Genomic DNA, 19,897 nt, shown 5'->3' on the forward strand with positions numbered 1-19,897 from the left:
CCAGTCTGTGTCTTTTGGTGGGAGCATTTAATCCATTTACATTTAAGGTAATTATTGATGTGTATGTTCCTATTCCCATTTTCTTAAATGTTTTGGGTTTGTTATTGTAGGTGTTTTACTTCTCTTGTTTTTCTTGCCTAGAGAAGTTCCTTTAGCATTTGTTGTAAAGCTGGTTTGGTGGTGCTGAACTCTCTCAGCTTTTGCTTGTCTGTAAAGGTTTCAATTTCTCCATCAAATCTGAATGAGATCCTTGCTGGGTAGAGTAATCTTGGTTGTAGGTTTTTCTCCTTCATCACTTTAAGTATATCCTGCCACTCCCTTCTGGCTTGCAGAGTTTCTGCTGAAAGATCAGCTGTTAACCTTATGGGGATTCCCTTGTGTGTTATTTGTTGTTTTTCCCTTGCTGCTTTTAATATGTTTTCTTTATGTTTAATTTTTGATAGTTTGATTAATATGTGTCTTGGCATGTTTATCCTTGGATTAATCCTGTATGGGACTCTCTGTGCTTCCAGGACTTGATTCACTATTTCCTTTCCCATATTAGGGAACTTTTCAACTATAATCTCTTCAAATATTTTCCCAGTCCCTTTCTTTTTCTCTTCTTCTGTGACCCCTATAATTCGAATGTTGGTGTGTTTAATGTTGTCCCAGAGGTCTCTGAGACTGTCCTCAGTTCTTTTCATTCTTTTTTCTTTATTCTGCTCTGCAGTAGTTATTTCCACTATTTTATCTTCCAGGCGACTTATCCGTTCTTCTGCCTCAGTTATTCTGCTATTGATCCCTTCTAGAGTATTTTTAATTTCATTTATTGTGTTTTTCATCATTGCTTGGTTCCTCTTTATTTCTTCTACGTCCTTGTTAAATGTTTCTTGCATTTTGTCTATTCTATTTCCAAGATTTTGGATCATCTTTACTATCATTATTCTGAGTTCTTTTTCAGGTAGACTGCCTATTTCCTCTTCATTTGTTAGGTCTGGTGGGTTTTGACCCTGCTCCTTCATCTGCTGTGTGTTTTTCTGTCTTCTCATTTTACTTATCTTACTGTGTTTGGGGTCTCCTTTTCGCAGACTGCAGGTTCGTAGTTCCCGTTGTTTTTGGTATCCATCCCCAGTGGCTAAGGTTGGTTCAGTGGGTTGTGTAGGCTTCCTGGTGGAGGGGACTAGTGCCTGTGTTCTGGTGGATGAGGCTGGATCTTGTCTTTCTGGTGGGCACGTCCACGTCTGGTGGTGTGTTTTGGGGTGTCTGTGGCCTTATTATGATTTAAAGCAGCCTCTCTGCTAATGGATGGGGCTGTGTTCCTGTCTTGCTAGTTGTTTGGCATAGGGTGTCCAGCACTGTAGCTTGCTGGTCGTTGAGTGAAGCTGGGTCTTGATGTTGAGATGGAGATCTCTGATAGATTTTTGCCGTTTGGTATTACATGGAGCTGGGAGGTCTCTTGTGAACCAGTGTCCTGAAGTTGGCTCTCCCACCTCAGAGGCACAGCCCTGATGCCTGGCTGGAGCACAAAGAGCCTTTCTTCCACACGACTCAGAATAAAAGGGAGAAAAAATAGAAAGAAAGAAAGAAAGAGGATAAAATAAAATAAAATAAAATAAAATAAAGCTATTATAATAAAAAATAAGAAAAAAATTATTAAGAAAAAAATTAAAAATTTTTTTAAAAATAAATTTATTAATTTTTTCTAATAAAAAATAAGAAAAAATTATTAAGAAAAAATTTTTAATTTTTAAAAATAGAAAATAAGGAAAAAATTATTAAGAAAACATTTATTAAGAAAAAAATATTTTTAAGTAAAAAAAAAAAAAAAAAGAAAGAAAAAAAAAAGAAAAATGGACAGACTGAACCCTAGGACAAATGGTGAAAGCAAAGCTATACAGACAAAATCTCACCCAGAAGCATACACATATACACTCACAAAAAATGGAAAAGGGGAAAAATTAATATATCCTGCTCCCAAAGTCCACCTCCTGAATTTTGGGATGATTCGTTGTCTATTCAGGTATTCAACAGATGCAGGTACATCAAGTTGTTTGTGGAGCTTTAATCCGCTGCTTCAGAAGCTGCTGGGAGAAATTTCCCTTTCTCTTCTTTGTTCGTACAGCTCCTGGGGTTCAGCTTTGGATTTGGACCCTCCTCTGCGTGTAGGTCGCCTGAGGGTGTCTGTTCTTCACTCACGCAGGACAGGGTAAAGGAGCAGCTGCTTCGGGGGCTCTGGCTCACTCAGGCCGCGGGGAGGGAGGGGTACGGATGCGGGGCGAGCCTGCGGCGGCAGAGGCCGGCGCGAAGTTGCAGCAGCCTGAGGCGTGCAGTGCGTTCTCCCGGGGAAGTTGTCCCCGGATCACGGGAGCCTGGCAGTGGTGGGCTACACAGGCTCCCAGGAGGGGAGGTGTGGATAGTGACCTGTGCTCACACACAGGCTTTTTGGTGGTGGCAGCAGCAGCCTTAGCGTCTCATGCCCGTTTCTGGGGTCCGCGCTGAGAGCCGCGGCTCACACCCGTCTCTGGAGCTCGTTTAGGCGGTGCTCTGAATCCCCTCTCCTTGCGCACCAGGAAACAAAGAGGCAAGAAAAAGTCTCTTGCCTCTTTGGCAGCTGCAGACTTTTTCCCGGACTCCCTCCCAGCTAGCCGTGGTGCGCTAACCCCTTCAGGCTGTGTTCACGCAGCCAACCCCAGTCCTCTCCCTGGGATCCGACCGAAGTCCGAACCTCAGCTCCCAGCCCCCGCCCACCCCGGTGGGTGAGCAGACAAGCCTCTCGGGCTGGTGAGTGCTGGTCAGCGCCGAGTCTCTTTGCGGGAATCTCTTCGCTTTGCCCTCCGCACCCCTGTTGCTGCGCTCTCCTCCGTGGCTCCGAAGCTTCCCCCCTCTGCCACCCGCAGTCTCCGCCCACGAAGGGGCTTCCTAGTGAGTGGAAACCTTTCCTCCTTCACAGCTCCCTCCCACTGGTGCAGGTCCCGTCCCTATTCTTTTGTCTCTGTTATTTCTTTTTTCTTTTGCCCTACCCAAGTACGTGGGGATTTTCTTGCCTTTTGGGAGGTCTGACGTCTTCTGCCAGCGTTCAGTGGGTGTTCTGTAGGAGCAGTTCCACGTGTAGATGTATTTCTAATGTATTTGTGGGAAGGAAGGTGATCTCCGCGTCTTACTCTTCCGCCATCTTGCCCAGAACCCCCCGGTCTGTGTCTTTATTCCCGTATTCCCGTCTTACCCCTAGGTTCTTCTTGACCTTTTTTTTTCCTTCTTAGATTCCATATATATGTGTTAGCATACTGTATTTGTTTTTCTCTTTCTGACTTACTTCACTCTGTATGACAGACTCTAAGTTCATCTACCTCACTACAAATATCTCAATTTCGTTTCTTTTTATGGCTGAGTAATAGTCCATTGTATATATGTGCCACATCTTCTTTATCCATTCATCCAATGATGGACACTTAGGATGCTTCCATGTCCTGGCTATTGTAAATAGAGCTGCAATGAACATTTTGGTACATGACTCTTTATGTATTATGGTTTTCTCAGGGTATATGCCCAGTAGTGGGATTGCTTGGTCATATGGTAGTTCTATTTTTAGTTTTTTAAGGAACCTCCATACTGTTCTCCATAGTGGCTGTATCAATTTACATTCCCACCAACAGTGCAAGAGTGTTCCCTTTTCTTCACACCCTCTCCAGCATTTATTTTTTCTAGCTTTTTTGATGATGGTCATTCTGACTGGTGTGAGATGATATCTCATTGTAGTTTTGATTTGCATTTCTCTAATGATTAATGATGTTGAGCATCCTTTCATGTGTTTGTTGGCAATCTGTATATCTTCTTTGGAGAAATGTCTGTTTAGGTCTTCTGCCCATTTTTGGATTGGGTTGTTTGTTTTTCTGTTATTGAGCTGCATGAGCTGCTTGTAAATCTTGGAGATTAATCCTTTGTCAGTTGCTTCATTTGCAAATATTTTCTCCCATTCTGAGGGTTGTCTTTTGGTCTTGTTTATGGCTTCCTTTGCTGTGCAAAAGCTTTTAAGTTTCATTAGGTCCCATTTATTTAGTTGTGTTTTTATTTCCATTTCTCTAGGAACTGGGTCAAAAAGGATCTTGCTGTGATTTATGTCATAGAGTGTTCTGCCTATGTTTTCCTGTAAGAGTTTGATAGTGTCTGGCCTTACATTTACTTCTTTAATCCATTTTGAGTTTATTTTTGTGTATGGTGTTAGGGAGTTTTCTAATGTCATACTTTTACATGTACCTGTCCAGTTTTCCCAGCACCACTTATTGAAGAGGCTGTCTTTTCTCCCCTGTATATTCTTGCCTCCTTTATCAAAGATAAGGTGACCATATGTGTGTGGGTTTATCTCTGGGCTTTCTATCCTGTTCCGTTGATCTATATTTCTGTTTTTGTGCCAGTACTATACTGTCTTGATTACTGTAGCTTTGTAGTATAGTCTGAAGTCAGGGATCCTGATTCCTCCAGCTCCATTTTTTTTTTCTCAAGATTGCTTTGGCTATTCGGGGTCTTTTGTGTTTCCATACAAATTGTGAAATTTTTTGTTCTGGTTCTGTGAAAAATGCCAGTGGTAGTTTGATAGGGATTGCATTGAATCTGTAGATTGCTTTTGCTATTCGGGGTCTTTTGTGTTTCCATACAAATTGTGAAATTTTTTGCTCTGGTTCTGTGAAAAATGCCAGTGGTAGTTTGATAGGGATTGCATTGAATCTGTAGATTGCTTTGGGTAGTAGAGTCATTTTCACAATGTTGATTCTTCCAATCCAAGAACATGGTATATCTCTCCATCTATTTGTATCATCTTTAATTTCTTTCATCAGTGTCATAATTTCTGCATACAGGTCTTTTGTCTCCTTAGGTATGTTTATTCCTAGATATTTTATTCTTTTTGTTGCAATGGTAAATGGAAGTGTTTTCTTAATTTCACTTTCAGATTTTTCATCATTAGTGTATAGGAATGCCAGAGATTTCTGTGCATTAATTTTGTATCCTGCTACTTTGCCAAATTCATTGATTAGCTCTAGTAGTTTTCTGGTAGCATCTTTAGGGTTCTCTATGTATAGTATCATGTCATCTGCAAACAGTGACAGCTTTACTTCTTCTTTTCCGATTTGTATTCCTTTTATTTCTTTTTCTTCTCTGATTGCTGTGGCTAAAACTTCCAAAACTATGTTGAATAATAGTGGTGAGAGTGGGCAACCTTGTCTTGTTCCTGATCTTAGTGGAAATGGTTTCAGTTTTTCACCATTGAGGACAAAGTTGGCTGTGGGTTTGTCATATATGGCCTTTATTATGTTGAGGAAAGTTCCCTCTATTCCTACTTTCTGCAGGGTTTTTATCATAAATGGGTGTTGAATTTTGTCGAAAGCTTTCTATGCATCTATTGAGATGATCATATGGTTTTTCTCCTTCAATTTGTTAATATGGTGTATCACGTTGATTGATTTGCATATATTGAAGAATCCTTGCATTCCTGGAATAAACCCCACTTGATCATGGTGTATGATCCTTTTAATGTGCTGTTGGATTCTGTTTGCTAGTATTTTGTTGAGGATTTTTGCATCTATGTTCATCAGTGATATTGCCCTGTAGTTTTCTTTCTTTGTGACATCTTTGTCTGGTTTTGGTATCAGGATGATGGTGGCCTCGTAGAATGAGTTTGGGAGTGTTCCTCCCTCTGCTGTATTTTGGAAGAGTTTGAGAAGGATAGGTGTTAGCTCTTCTCTAACACAACCCCACCCATTAGCAGAGAGACTGCCTAAAATCATAATAAGGCCACAGATACCCCAAAACACACCACCAGACGTGGACCTGCCCACCAGAAAGACAAGATCCAGCCTCATCCACCAGAACACAGGCACTAGTCCCCTCCACCAGGAAGCCTGCACAACCCACTGAACCAACCTTAGCCACTGGGGACAGACACCAAAAACAACAGGAACTACGAACCTGCAGCCTGCAAAAAGGAGACCCCAAACACAGTAGGATAAGCAAAATGAGAAGACAGAAAAACACACAGCAGATGAAGGAGCAAGGTAAAAACCCACCAGACTAAACAAATGAAGAGGAAATAGACATCTGTTTCTTGCTTCCCAAGAGTCTGCCTCGCGTCTGGGGGACGGTCCAGAGTAGTCTTCTCTCTTTGATGGCTCACTCTTCCACCATTTCAAAGGCTGCTTTGATCACACGGCCTCTCTGTAAGAGCAGATGCTCCCATAATCTCTGAGGCAGGGGAAGAGACTAAATGGAAAGTAGAAGCTTTAAACTGTTGTCTCTGGGCTCCAAACTCTCCCTTCTTGGATTCTGCGAACTGCTTTTGCCCATCGTTGGGCTTGTCAGTGGGGCTGCTAGAGGGGAGGGGAGGGGAAAAGGCACTGGCTCCTTCCTGTCTGCTCATCCCACGGTGGCCCCGTGCCCTCCCAGCAGCATGGGCTCCAGTCTCCAGCTTCTCTGGGCACAAACAGAAGCCCTACCATCAGCAGCCAGGCAGCAGCCACTTCTCAGGGGCCTTAGTCCTGGTGCCCGGGGCTCCTCCTCCAGCCTTTTAGGCTTGAAACCCTTAACATCTTTCCTTTGCTCCCAACTCCCAAAGTGGCAGATTTTAAATACGGCTCTTACCTCAGTGCCACCTGCTTGCTTTTTCAGTCTTGTAACACTTGTTAACCAAATGACCAATGTTAGATGATCCGTGTTAAATACCTAGTGTGGCATCTGTTTTCCTGATTGAACCCTAACGAGTACAGGGGTGAATGTCTTTTCTGCTCACATTTCACTGGCTGAAAGTCACCTCGCCAGTCCCAACTTCAGTGTTATGGGGGCGGGTGTGTGGGGAGTGCCCTGAAGGAGAACCAATATTTGGTCAAGAACCATGTATTTTAGAATTTGAATTATGTGTTCCAGTAACTATTGCTGTATAAAAAAATTTCTGACTCCTTTGTGGCTTCAAACAACCATTTTATTGTGCCAGTTCTGCAGATCAGGAATTGAGGGATGGCTTGTCTCTACCCCATGATGACTGGGGCCTCAGCTGTAAAGCCCCAAAGGCTGGGAGACAGTTGGGGGCTGGCATCATCTGAAAGCTCACTCACTCACTGGCCTGGGCCCAGGAGATGTGAGGACTAGGGCACCTGACCAGGGAGCCTGCAGCCTTCTGCACTTCGTCATTTAATGATATATCTTGGCCTTCTTTCCAGATTAGTAAATAGAAGGCTACTGTAATCTTTTTGCTATAGCTGCATAGTATTCCGTTGTATTGGGTGTACAATTTATTTAACCAGTCTCCCATTTTTGCTCATTTAGGTCATTTCCAGTCTTTTGCTGTTACAGACATGTCTGCAATGAATAGTGTTGTCTAATGTGTCACATGTGGGTGTAGATGAATATTTGTCAGTGAATTTGCCTGCTCAAAGAGTATAAACAATATGTAATTTCCCTTCATAGGGACTGTACAGCTTAAGCTACACCAGCGATGTCTTGTTTTTCTATACTTACCAATATAGTTTGTAATTGAAGTTTTGCATTTTTGCCAATGAGAGTGAAAATGGTTTTTCTGTGTTTTTATTTTGTGTTCCTTTTGTGTGTGAGATTGAGCATCTTGTCGTATGTTTGAGTTCTTTGTATTTCCTTTTATGTGAACTGCCTCTTTTTATATTGGGTTATTAATCCTTTCATCTCCATATTTCAGAACTTACTACATTTTCCTATGTTAGAGAGACTAGATTAGCCCTTTTCTGGGATATGTGCGCAAATATTTTTTCCTGGTTTGCTATTTGCTTTAACTTTGTTTTCATACTGCTATGCAGAAGTCTTTATTTTTATGGCATTTAAATGATCAGCCTTTTTGTGACTTTTGTATCTTGAGGCACAAAAGGCCACCACCACTGCAAGATTATAAAGGAATTCTCCCACATCTTCTCTTTTATTTGGTTTCATTGTTTACATTTAAATTCATTTGGCATTCATCCTGGTGTAAGGTGTGAGATACGGATCCAACTTTAATTTTTAGGTTGCTACCCAGTTGTACCAATATCATTTATTGACTTGTTCATTTTTACTCCATTGACTTGAGGTGTCAGCTTTATCAAGTATTAAATTCTTCTATGTACTTGGGACTACGGGCTTTCTATTCTGTCCTTTAATTTTTTTGTGCTGGTATTACCAGTTATTAAATCTTTATAATTTAGTGCAGCTAATCCCCTCTCATTGCTCTTTTTCAGGGTCTTTCTATTTTTATTTTCCCAAATGAATGGCAGTATTTTACTCATTTATTTACAGTGGATTTATAGTATCTTTTAAAATTTGGTGTCCTGTAAAAAAAAAATTGTTAACGATATTGTCATAAACTGCGTGTGCTCTTTCTAGAATAACGTGTACTCTCTGGACCCTTTGTAGTTTTACACTCTTCACCCCTCTGAGGTCATTGTGAGCCAGATTTACAATGAATAGATTCCAAGTTTTTCATAGCATGACTGGATACTAGAGTTCATGCTGGTTTTAATGGTCTGAATCAAAATTTAGAGAATCACAAATTAATTCCATTAGTATTAGTACTTGAGCATTAATACATGAATTTTCCTCAAATGCTTTTTAGGTTGCTTTTCAGAATATAGGCTGTGAGGAAAAAGGTCTTATATTACTGTATATGAACATTTCTCACTACACAGCTGCTGTCGTTGGTAAACTGAAACTGTAAAACGTAATTTCCTCCCCAAGACCACTGGGTCATCTTAGAAACATTAAGAGTCAGAGAAAGCTGATAACTTAGGCTTGGGCAGGCCAAATCATTTAATAGCTATCGATGACATCCATAAAGATTCAGTTGTACCAGGCACAACCCACCGACTCAAAGGAGTAGGAACACCCAAGGAGGTCTGGGAAGTCTGAAAAGGAAGTGAGAAGTTGGTCTGTGTCCTTAGAAACATGGACTTAAGTGAATTTATTTTATTGACTCAATGTCCAGGAGTCTCTAGTCGTGTGCTTTCTGTATATCAGTCTTTAGGAATGTCTTATAATCCCTTCTAGAAACTGAGGTGAAAAATTCACAGAAAACCAGCCATCTTAAAGTGAGCGTTTCCATGGCTTTTAGTACATTCACAACGTTGTGCAACACCCACCTACGTCTGTCAAGTTCCAAAACATTTCCCAAATAAAACCCCATACCCATTACGCAGTTTTTCCCCATTTCTCCCTCCTTCCAGCCCCTGGCAACTACTAACCTATCCTTATGGATTTAGTCTTGATATTTCCTATGAATGCAATCACACAGTATGTGACCTGCTGTGTCTAGTTTCGTTCACTTAGCATGTTTTTGAGCTTCATCCACATTGTAGCTATATTCCCTTTTTGGACAAGTTAGCTTGTCTCATTTGTGGATGAATGAGTATTTAAGAGAATGGGTTATTCCTAGGGCAGGGTGGAGGCTCAAAATGGGAATCAATGTAGCAAAGGATGAAATTCTAGAGGAAAGAAATTAGGGCTTCATGTTTAATCTGTCTGATACGCTTGTACCAGATTCTCCTAGTCTGTTTTCCTTCTGTTCAATCCTTAGTGGGCTGTGGGCTGTTTTGGGTGTGGGGAAGCGTTCAGCACAATGCCTGGCATACAGGAAGCTCTCAGTAAATGCTGTCATAAATGCAATATTAAAGTCAACTGTTATTTTGATTTCCTTCTTAGAATTCAGGACTTCTCTGGGAGACAGTAGAGGGTAGTGGTCAAATGTGGGAGCACTAGACCAATCACATGGGTTCAAACCTCAATCTCAGCTCTGTCACCTGTTAGCCATGTGATCTTTGGCAGATGCTTGTTGCTCCGTGTTTCAGTTTATACTTAATAGAGCAATTAAGAGGATTATGAAATAACTAAGGTAAAGCCCTGAACACAACACCTAGCACACACTGAGTGGTCAGTAGATGCTATTATGATTTGAATGGTCATGTGGCTTTAAAACCTATCCAGTTTTGAAACTTTTCTCTTGGCAAATTTCCCATAGCATCCTGTCATATAAGATGAAAAATAGTCCTTATAGCATCTAAACATTTGAAGGCACCACTCCATACACTGTAGGTTTGCTGACCCCAACTATTAAAATCTTAGTTGTTCTGTCAACTTCCCCTTTAAGAGTGTAAGGGAGAAAATAACGAGTGAATAAAGGGATACTCTTGAGGGCATATAGATTATCCTAAAACTGTATATTCAAAAGGCGTTTAAAAAATACAAGGCACTATCATCACCTATGTTGATGGTAGGTGGTTAGATTGTAGGAAGACTGGTGTTAGGTTTTGGGGACCCATTTCCTCTTGCAGTCTGTTTGCCTAATTGAGCCACCATACACAAGGGCTCCTCCTGCAGAGAATCTGTTCATGATGATGATGGTAAGGTACTTGCATTGGAAACCAACCCACAAAATGCTCAAGTACAACATGTGATACTCCTATTTCCAATCTACAGGAAAAAAAGGTGATAACGTAAGTATCATATTGTTCTCAAGGCTAGATTCCAACTCAGTTGCTTCCGTGGAGTGATGCTCCTGCATCCAAAGTTTATCTCCTCTTCCCCAGCCTAACACTGTAAACTTTACAGTGGTGCCTGCATTTGCGGCAATTGGAGATCCACTTGGATTTTTTTTTAAATTTATTTATTTTATTTTTATTTTTGGCTGCTTTGGGTCTTCGTTGCTGCGTGCGGGCTTTCTCTAGTTGCGGCGAGCGGGGGGCAACTCTTCGTTGTGGTGCGTGGGCTTCTCATTGCGGTGGCTTCTCTTGTTGCGGAGCACGGGCTCTAGAGCACAGGCTCAGTAGTTGTGGCTCACGGGCTCTAGAGCACAGGCTCAGTAGTTCTGGCGCACGGGCTTAGTTGCTCCGTGGCATGTGGGATCTTCCCGGACCAGGGCTCGAACCTGTGTCCCCTGCATTGGCAGGTAGATTCTTAACCACTGTGCCACCAGGGAAGCCCCACTTGGATTTTAAAAAGCAATGTATCCCTGGATGAGGTCTGTGGGATGGAAATTTTAACGAGATAAGTGAGGAGGAATGTTGAATGTCCTGGTGCATGTGAGAACTTTCTGGTATGGTATTAAGTAGATGGGAACGTTGAACTTTCTGGTGGAGAGCAGACCTGGGGGCAGATTGCAGTGCCAGTAATAGGAAGGTTCTGGGCCCCTGTAGGTGGGAAAGAGAAGGTACTAAGAAGTAGGTAAAGAATGCAGGATACGTGAGGTGTGGTCCGATTTTCTTTCCAATGGAAAGTTTACCTCAGACCCATCCTTATTCATTAGATATCTTGTTTCCTTTATATATATATATATATATATATATATATATATATATATATATATATATATATATATATATATATATATAAAAGAATACATATAATGTATAATGTACATATAATGTATACATATAATGCAACAGAATCAGGTCACTAGGATAAAACTTGACCTTCTTGAATATGGATCCTCTCATGTTAAAGGATTAAATATTTTGAGAAAACTGCTGTAAGCCAACTGCAAGAGGGGAGACCTTAACATTTTATTTTCCAAAAGAGGCAGCAAATAATGTTTATGAATACAATAAACACATCTCAAAAAAGAATTATACAACTTTTATTTTCCATGGATTTTAAAGATACTTTTGCTACATAGTTTATGTATTTTTATGAGATTATATTTTTTCATTTGTATGAAGTTCAACCTTATACAATTTCAAGGTGATACGTTTGGTAGTGTATCTATAATCTTTAAAAAGTTTTTAGAGTTTTTGGAATGTACAGTATATGAGGTAAAATCAAGATTACATTAAAAATTGTTTCTCCTCTGCACTAATTTTGCAGTGAGGCTCAAATGGCAAGTACACTATTAAATGACATTTACTATCAAAAATAGGAGTTCATTTGAGTTACTATGAAAAACATAAGCCACTGCAACTGCCACAGTGGCACATTTTACCATTTTAGACATTCAACTATATAGAAATCTCTGGGCTATTACACTCAAACTCATTTGTACTGCCAAATGTGGCACTTTTAAGAAGTTTCTAGAAAACAATCTGAATCACTGTTTTGGGGGAAGTTAGCCTACACATAAGAGATTAAATTTAAATAAAATGTAAACATACAGTATTTTATAGTGACAGATCATTCTTACCACTTGGGAAGGCCAAGTTTATCCATTTCTTTTTTGAACAAAGGTTAATGTTTTTTCTACAGCACAGATCATTTGACATAAAACAATTACAATACATGCTCATTCTAATATAAGAAATTCTTCAGAGATCTTCAAAGCACAAAACATACGTCCTTTTTTTCAAAGACTGACAGAAGTGCTTAGTAATCACGAAACTGCTAACCTCAGCAACTAAAAATTAGTGACTCACTATCCTAAAATTCAAATAATAAATTAAAAAGGCTAGTTACAAGTGTTTCACAGATAACAGATGTGATAAAACAAGAATTTTAGATAGTTTCATTACAAACTATTATTACTGGCAGTCATGGACATCTATGCAAGATGTACAATGTGATACTTGACAAAATTCAATCTGATCACCCAATAACTCACAAATGCAAGCTCACAAAACATTAACGAATTATGTAATTGCAAAGTGCTCTAATGCAACATTAACCACATGCAATCAACAACTGGAACAGTATCCAAACAGACATTACATTAAACATTAGTTTTTCAAGAAAGAAAGCAGCTTGAAGTTTACTGGTGCAAATTAATTTTGTCTTCGGATTTGGTGCCCCAAACAAAAGGTTAGGTTTGATTATGAATTCTGATGGTGATGGCAGTAGTTATGGGAGAAGCAGCAAAACTTATGGGAGTTCTTCAAAATTAGCCTGTACCAGATAGATGGAGTGAGAGTGTGTGTGTGTATATGTATATATATCTATTTCTACACTTGGTATATATAAAGCCATATATGTATGTGCATGTCCTTATACACACACATATAGTTCAAAGGCTCACAAAACCAAATTAAATAGGTTTGAAATTCAGAATTATGATTACTTTTAAAAAGTATGTAAAAGCCCTCTGTTCTTTTCCATGTTCTCAAGACCTGAAGATGGGTTTTTGAGTAAACATTAAAATACTTTTAGGCCAAGTAAACTGTCTGTGCTTTCTTTAAGTGACTTATCTGTGAATTCGTGAATATATACTTATAATGAAGAACTCCACATTTATCAAACAAGAAGCTTCTTTTTTCCATGCATATTCTTTCATCCAGTTTTTGTCTGCTAAGCCCCTCCAGTTATTCATCATAATCCCACTTACCAAATTAAGACAAATGAGGAGGTAGAAATATAGCACTAGATTGCTTTCACAGCATCATACTTTAACATTTTTATATAGCATGTTAGTGTAAATTTTAATCATTCTGAATTTTTCACTAGGTAATAATTAAAACAAACAGATCAGGTTGTCACTGTTACACTCATGCTGACTGGTCAAAGTATCAATTATATATTGTTGCCTCTCAGAAAGTTTGTTTCACAAGAAGGCATGTCAAAAAAAGAAGAAGAAAAAAAAAAAAAGGAAAAGGAAAGAAAAAGAAAAAGAGCCCCAACCGAACAAAAAACCGAAACGTGCTATTTCTGTGGCTTGCATTCTAATAAAGTGCCAGCCTCTACCTAACAAAATAAGCATTAAAAATGGCAAAAATGATGTACTATAGTCTCATTGCCAGTGCTAAATGTCACTGTTTTTGTAAAAGCAATACAGAAATAATTTTAGTACACGACAAAATAAAATGTAATACAATATTAAAAATAAAGTTATATTTTCACTTGATTACAAAGTACTGAATGATAAAGGCAATCAAAATGGAAAAGAAAGCAAACAGCACAAGGATGACGGCTGCACACTGCTCGTCACTGAGTGCCCGCCGGGTCCTCGTGCTTTCCACAGTGTCTCTGTTGGTGCTGGCTGGTGGTTCAGTCCTCTGAGAGATGAAGAGCACTGTTGTGCTGTAGGGGCCTACGAGGTCCTGATGCCCCACAGGGTCTTGGCACTGGCGAATGGCACACACACGGAAACGATATTCACAGTTCAGCTGAAGGCTTGAATACCGGAATGAAGAGTCAGGCCCTTTGTAAATCTGATAGTAAGACATTAGAAAAAGAATTATATGGGAAGGCTGGGTAGAAAATCTATGTTAAAACTGGCTAGTTTTAGAATTATTTTTGACATGGAAGCTAGTGAGTGCCACTGCTTGTATCTTTTAAATGACATTTAAAAAATACCTATCCATTAAAGAACTCAACTGTTTGCTGTATAATGGCTGGAGAAATCTGTAAAGTAAGGATGTGATATCTACCCTCACAGAGCTTACAGACCAGCTGAAGAGTGAAGATGTGTCCCCAGAATAGCTAGAGAACAAGCAAAATCAGTCCACGGGCATTTCTCTGGTTTCACCAAATGTAAGAAGTCAAACTTCTGTGAAATCATTTCATGAAAGGAGGAACAGTGTCTAACCTTGCTCTCCCATGATATCTTTGTATAACTGGTTTCTGTAAAGTTTCAAACAGATCTGCTAAATGAAACAATAAGTGAAAAAGGAGAGCTCTCTATAGGTGTCTATGGCAAATCATTTTATAAACTTCAAAAGGAGAGATCACTTAGAATCCAAGAATGGGATTTTAAAACCCAACTCCTCTGCTCATCCCTTAGAAGGGAAATAACAAGAATGGAATTCCATAGATTTTTCAAGACAGTGTGCTAGTGATTGAGAGGATATGTATTGGAACTGGGTCCAAGCTCTGCTCTACCACTGCACACTCCTCCAGGGCATAATAGTAGTTATCTTGTATGGTAATTACGAGAATGAAATAAACTAATACTTGTTAAAGCACTTCTTAGCACAGTGCCCAGCATATAGCGAGTGCTCAATATATGGAAGCTATCTCTTCCACTACTGCACCCCTTCACTCATTCTCTAAATGAAAAGACCAAGACTCATAGTGATTTCCCAGTTGAGTTTCCCCAGCTAGTTGGTGGGTTATATAAGAGATCAACCAAAACCTGTGGGCTAGCATTCCCTCAAGCAATTTTAGTAGCCTCAATTGTATCTGTGTTGTGAATCTACATTTTTACATACTGGTTTGCTTCCAAAGGAGAAAGGTAAGATCTTTCCCTCATTTTTGTGTCTCCAGAATCTAGCATATAATAGGTACTTAATGAAAAGCCACTATATTAGGACTGACTATGTATACATCAAAATGTATATCAGTAGATACTGAGAAGATATATAAATGAACTTCTATTGGAAAAGTAAGCTTTAAGACAAATCTTAAAAAAATGCTGAATATGAATTAGTTCTGAAGACGCATATGAGCATTTCAGGAAGTGCGAATGTAGAAATGATTTATGTCTCAGTGACAGTAAAAGGATGAACTTAAGTAAATCAGAAGACTGTATTAGAAAGCAGTGTGAAACAGTATACATACAATGAAGTCAGTTTAGTAAAAATAAAAAATATGTATTTGTCTTACGGGTATAATGGGTGATATTTATTTTCGTCTTTAAAATTTTCTTTACTTTCCATTTGTCTCCAAATGAGCGTGGTAATGTGATCAGGAAAAAAACCTCACCAAATGGCATGAGGGTGATAGGTGAAGAGATCTGACATTGAAAGGAGGAATATGTTAATCCACTAGTTGGAAATTTAAGTTTAATTCTACAGGGGCCACTGCAGTGTGTGATATTTAAACTGTTTAAGGAATCCTGATCATAAGGCTGAGAGGGATTGAGGGAGTTGGGCATGACAAGGGCTCTTGCCGAGTTATGAGGCCCTGGTATAATTTTCATGGATCACTTAAAAAGTGACTTTTATTTTAATAAAAGTTGGCAGGCAAAAAAAAAAAAAAAAAAATCTTCCAAGAGTTTTAAAGCTTGGGGACCAAAATGATGTTAGTGTTTATGATCCTGACGAATGAGGAAGAAGGTGGAGAGGAGAGACTGGGAAGGAAGATGATGAGATCAAATTTTCAATTTTGTTTTAGATGTTGGGAAGATATCTAAACAGGGAGACATCCTATAGGTAACTGTAGATTCAGGACTGAAGAAAACAGATACATTTGCTAGAGCTGATTTTAAAAGTTTTATAGATCTAAGTGAAGCTATTCAAAAAGAGTCTCAAGCTCAAGATAGCTGGGTTAGGCCTTAGAATGAGAAGTAAGAATTAAAATGAGTAACACCATTTCCACCACCCCCTTTCATATTGACAAGACAAATTTTGTGGCCCTAATAAACAAGAAGGCAAGTAAAAACTCTAATAAATTCATAATTTTTTGGTCCATAGCTATTGCTCACAGATAGTATTACATATAATTAAAACAAAAGAAAAACTAAAATATCCCCTTTATATTTGCTATCAATCAACTATCCATTTACTTAGGCAGAATGTGGCAAATATAAATTAATGCAGATTTGTAGTTAAGACGATGGCAGGTAAGACATTACTGTTTTCACTTTCTTTGTTTAACTGAGAAATGCAGACTAAAATTTAAGCTTGTAAAGTTTGTGCATATCTAGCAGGCCAAGAACTTTGAAATAGTACACCACCTGCAACAGAATTTATAGGAAAACCTTTATAGAAAGCTTAGAGTTTCATAAATTGGTATTTATCCTTACCTTAGCTTTGTGAATATATCACAGCATGGAGAAAATAACAACTGTAGAATTGGGGCCAATAAGACTGAAATCACTATTTTACCTATTTATATCTTCCTCTATATCTGCATTCTAAAAATCTATTTGGTTCGCGAGATTAATTTACCAAGTACCCATACTAAAATTCAAGACAGTCCTTGTTGTTACCTTTTAAGGAAAAGTATACATGTTTACTACCAAAGACAACCACTTTTGAAGCTGTCATTACAGAGGAACAAATTCTGTTGAACTATTTCTACTTTCTGCGTACATTACATATCCACAATCTGATCTTATAATGAGTAATACACACAGTCTGTATTATTTATAGCAATTAGTGTAAGACAATGATTTCAGCAATACATTACTATTAGACTGAATGCAGACTTAGTCAAAACTTCCCTAAGATTTATTATAGATTTGACTGCATTTAAAAGTAATTACAGTTGACCCTTGGACAACACGGGTTTGAACTGTAAGGGTCCCCTTATTCACAGATCTTTTTTCAATAAGTACAATCTACAGTTCTACACAACTAGAGGCTGGCCAAATCCATGAATGTGGAACAGTGAACATGGAGGGCCGACTATAAAGTTATATGTGGTTTTTCCACTGCACTGGGGGTCGGTGCCCCTAACCCTTGTGGTGTTCAAGGGTCAACTGTATTCATTAAGACAAATAATAAGGCATATGTTGTCATATAATTTGGCACATATGGTCACATAATGTGATCCTTCTGTAACTTATGAATGTATTATTGCAAGTAATTATTTTGTAGTGATCAATAAATGAAGGGAACAGTAAAAACCCTCAAAAACAACTGATTATGGACAAATAACCACGTAACTCGTCTCTACCATTCTTCCCCTCTATTATTGTTGAGGAAGTTGTAAGTGAACTTGGAACTTTTAGAGCATTTTTTTTTGAATTTAACTTAATTAATTTTTTTATACAGCAGGTTCTTATTAGTCATCAATTTTATACACATCAGTGTATACATGTCAATCCCAATTGCCCAATTCAGCACACCACCATCCCCACCCACCGCTGCTTTCCCCCCTTGGTGTCCATACGTTTGTTCTCTACATCTGTGTCTCAACTTCTGCCCTGCAAACCGGTTCATCTGTACCGTTTTTCTAGGTTCCACATACATGCGTTAATATACGATATTTGTTTTTCTGACTTACTTCATTCTGCATGACAGTTTCTAGATTCATCCACGTCTCTACAAATGACCCAATTTCGTTCCTTTTTATGGCTAGGTAAAAATTCCATTGTATTGTATATATGTACCACATCTTCTTTATCCATTTGTCTGTCGATGGGCATTTAGGTTGCTTCCATGACCGGGCTATTGTAAATAGTGCTGCAATGAACATTGGGGTGCATGTGTCTTTTTGAATTACAGTTTTCTCTGGGTATATGCCCAGTAGTGGGATTGCTGGGTCATATGGTAGTTCTGTTTTTAGTTTTTTAAGGAACCTCCATACTGTTCTCCATAGTGGCTGTATCAATTTACATTCCCACCAACAGTGCAAGAGGGTTCCCTTTTCTCCACACCCTCTCCAGCATTTGTTGTTTGTAGATTTTCTGATGATGCCCATTCTAACTGGTGTGAGGTGATACCTCATTGTAGTTTTGATTTGCATTTCTCTAATAATTAGTGATGTTGAGCAGCTTTTCATGTGCTTCTTGGCCATCTGTATGTCCTCTTTGGAGAAATGTCTATTTAGGTCTTCTGCCCATTTTTGGATTGGGTTGTTTGTTTTTTTAATATTGAGCTGCATGAGCTGTTTATATATTTTGGAGATTAATCCTTTGTCCGTTGATTCGTTTGCATTTTCTCCCACTCTCAGGGTTGTCTTCGTCTTGTTTATGGTTTCCTTTGCTTTGCAAAAGCTTTTAAGTTTCATTAGGTCCCATTTGTTTATTTTTGTTTTTATTTCCATTACTCTAGGAGGTGGATCAAAAAAGATCTTGCTGTGATTTATGTCAAAGAGTGTTCTTCCTATGTTTTCCTCTAAGAGTTTTATAGTGTCTGGTCTTACATTTAGGTCTCAAATCCATTTTGAGTTTATTTTTGTGTATGGTGTTAGGGAGTGTTCTAATTTCATTCTTTTACATGTAGCTGTCCAGTTTTCCCAGCACCACTTACTGAACAGACTGTCTTTTCTCCATTGTATATCTTTGCCTCCTTTGTCATAGATTAGTTGACCATAGGTGCGTGGGTTTATCTCTGGGCTTTCTATCTTGTTCCATTGATCTATGTTTCTGTTTTTGTGCCAGTACCATATTGTCTTGATTACTGTAGCTTTGTAGTATAGTCTGAAGTCAGGGAGTCTGATTCCTTCTGCTCTGTTTTTTTCCCTCAAGACTGCTTTGGCTATTCGGGGTCTTTTGTGTCTCCATACAAATTTTAAGATTTTTTGTTCTAGTTCTGTAAAAAGTGCCATTGGTACTTTGATAGGGATTGCACTGAATCTGTAGATTGCTTTGGGTAGTATAGTCATTTTCACAGTATTGATTCTTCCAATCCAAGAACATGGTATATCTCTCCATCTGTTGGTATCATCTTTAGTTTCTTTCAACATTGTCTTATAGTTTTCTGCATAAAGGTCTTTTGTCTCCCTAGGTAGGTTTATTCCTAGGTATTTTATTCTTTTTGTTGCAGTGGTAAATGGGAGTGTTTCCTTAATTTCTCCTTCAGATTTTTCATCATTAGTGTATAGGAATGCAAAAGATTTCTGTGCATTAATTTTGTATCCTGCAACTTTACCAAATTCATTGATTAGCTCTAGTAGTTTTCTGGTGGCATCTTTAGGATTCTCTATGTATAGTATCATGTCATCTGTCAGTGACAGTTTTACTTCTTCTTTTCCAATTTGTATTCCTTTTACTTCTTTTTCTTCTGATTGCCATGGCTAGGACTTCCAAAACTATGTTGAATAATAGTGGTGAGGGTGGACATCCTTGTCTTGTTCCTGATCTTAGAGGAAATGCTTTCAGTTTTTCACCATTGAGAATGATGTTTGCTGTGGGTTTGTCATATATGGCCTTTATTATGTTGAGGTAGGTTCCCTCTATGCCCACTTTCTGGAGAGTTTTTATCATGAATGGGTATTGAATTCTGTCAAAAGCTTTTTCTGCATCTATTGAGATGATCATATGGTTTTTATTCTTCAACTTATTAATATGGTGTATCACATTGATTGATTTGCATATATTGAAGAATCCTTGCATCTCTGGGATAAATCCCAC

The 19,897-nt window shown here is 38.7% G+C and overlaps 1 protein-coding gene across 8 annotated transcripts in view; it reads right to left on the minus strand.

The window, feature by feature from the left end:
- Nucleotides 1-11,577: 11,577 nt before the first annotated feature.
- FNDC3A (fibronectin type III domain containing 3A) overlaps nt 11,578-19,897 on the minus strand; it is a 193,156-nt gene continuing 184,836 nt past the window's right edge. For 6 of the 8 annotated variants that reach the window (XM_082365287.1, XM_082365286.1, XM_082365290.1 and 3 more), the window contains one exon: nt 11,578-14,087. In XM_082365287.1, the coding sequence (XP_082221413.1) occupies nt 13,773-14,087 (315 nt within the window). In that variant the 3' untranslated portion in view covers nt 11,578-13,772. The remainder of the gene's footprint in view (nt 14,088-19,897) is intronic. The other 2 variants (XM_082365292.1, XR_014236917.1) reach the window with 2 other exon arrangements.

The sequence above is a fragment of the Balaenoptera borealis genome (assembly GCF_965194805.1).
Source record: "Balaenoptera borealis genome assembly, chromosome: 18".
In the NCBI taxonomy this organism is placed as follows: Eukaryota; Metazoa; Chordata; class Mammalia; order Artiodactyla; family Balaenopteridae; genus Balaenoptera; species Balaenoptera borealis.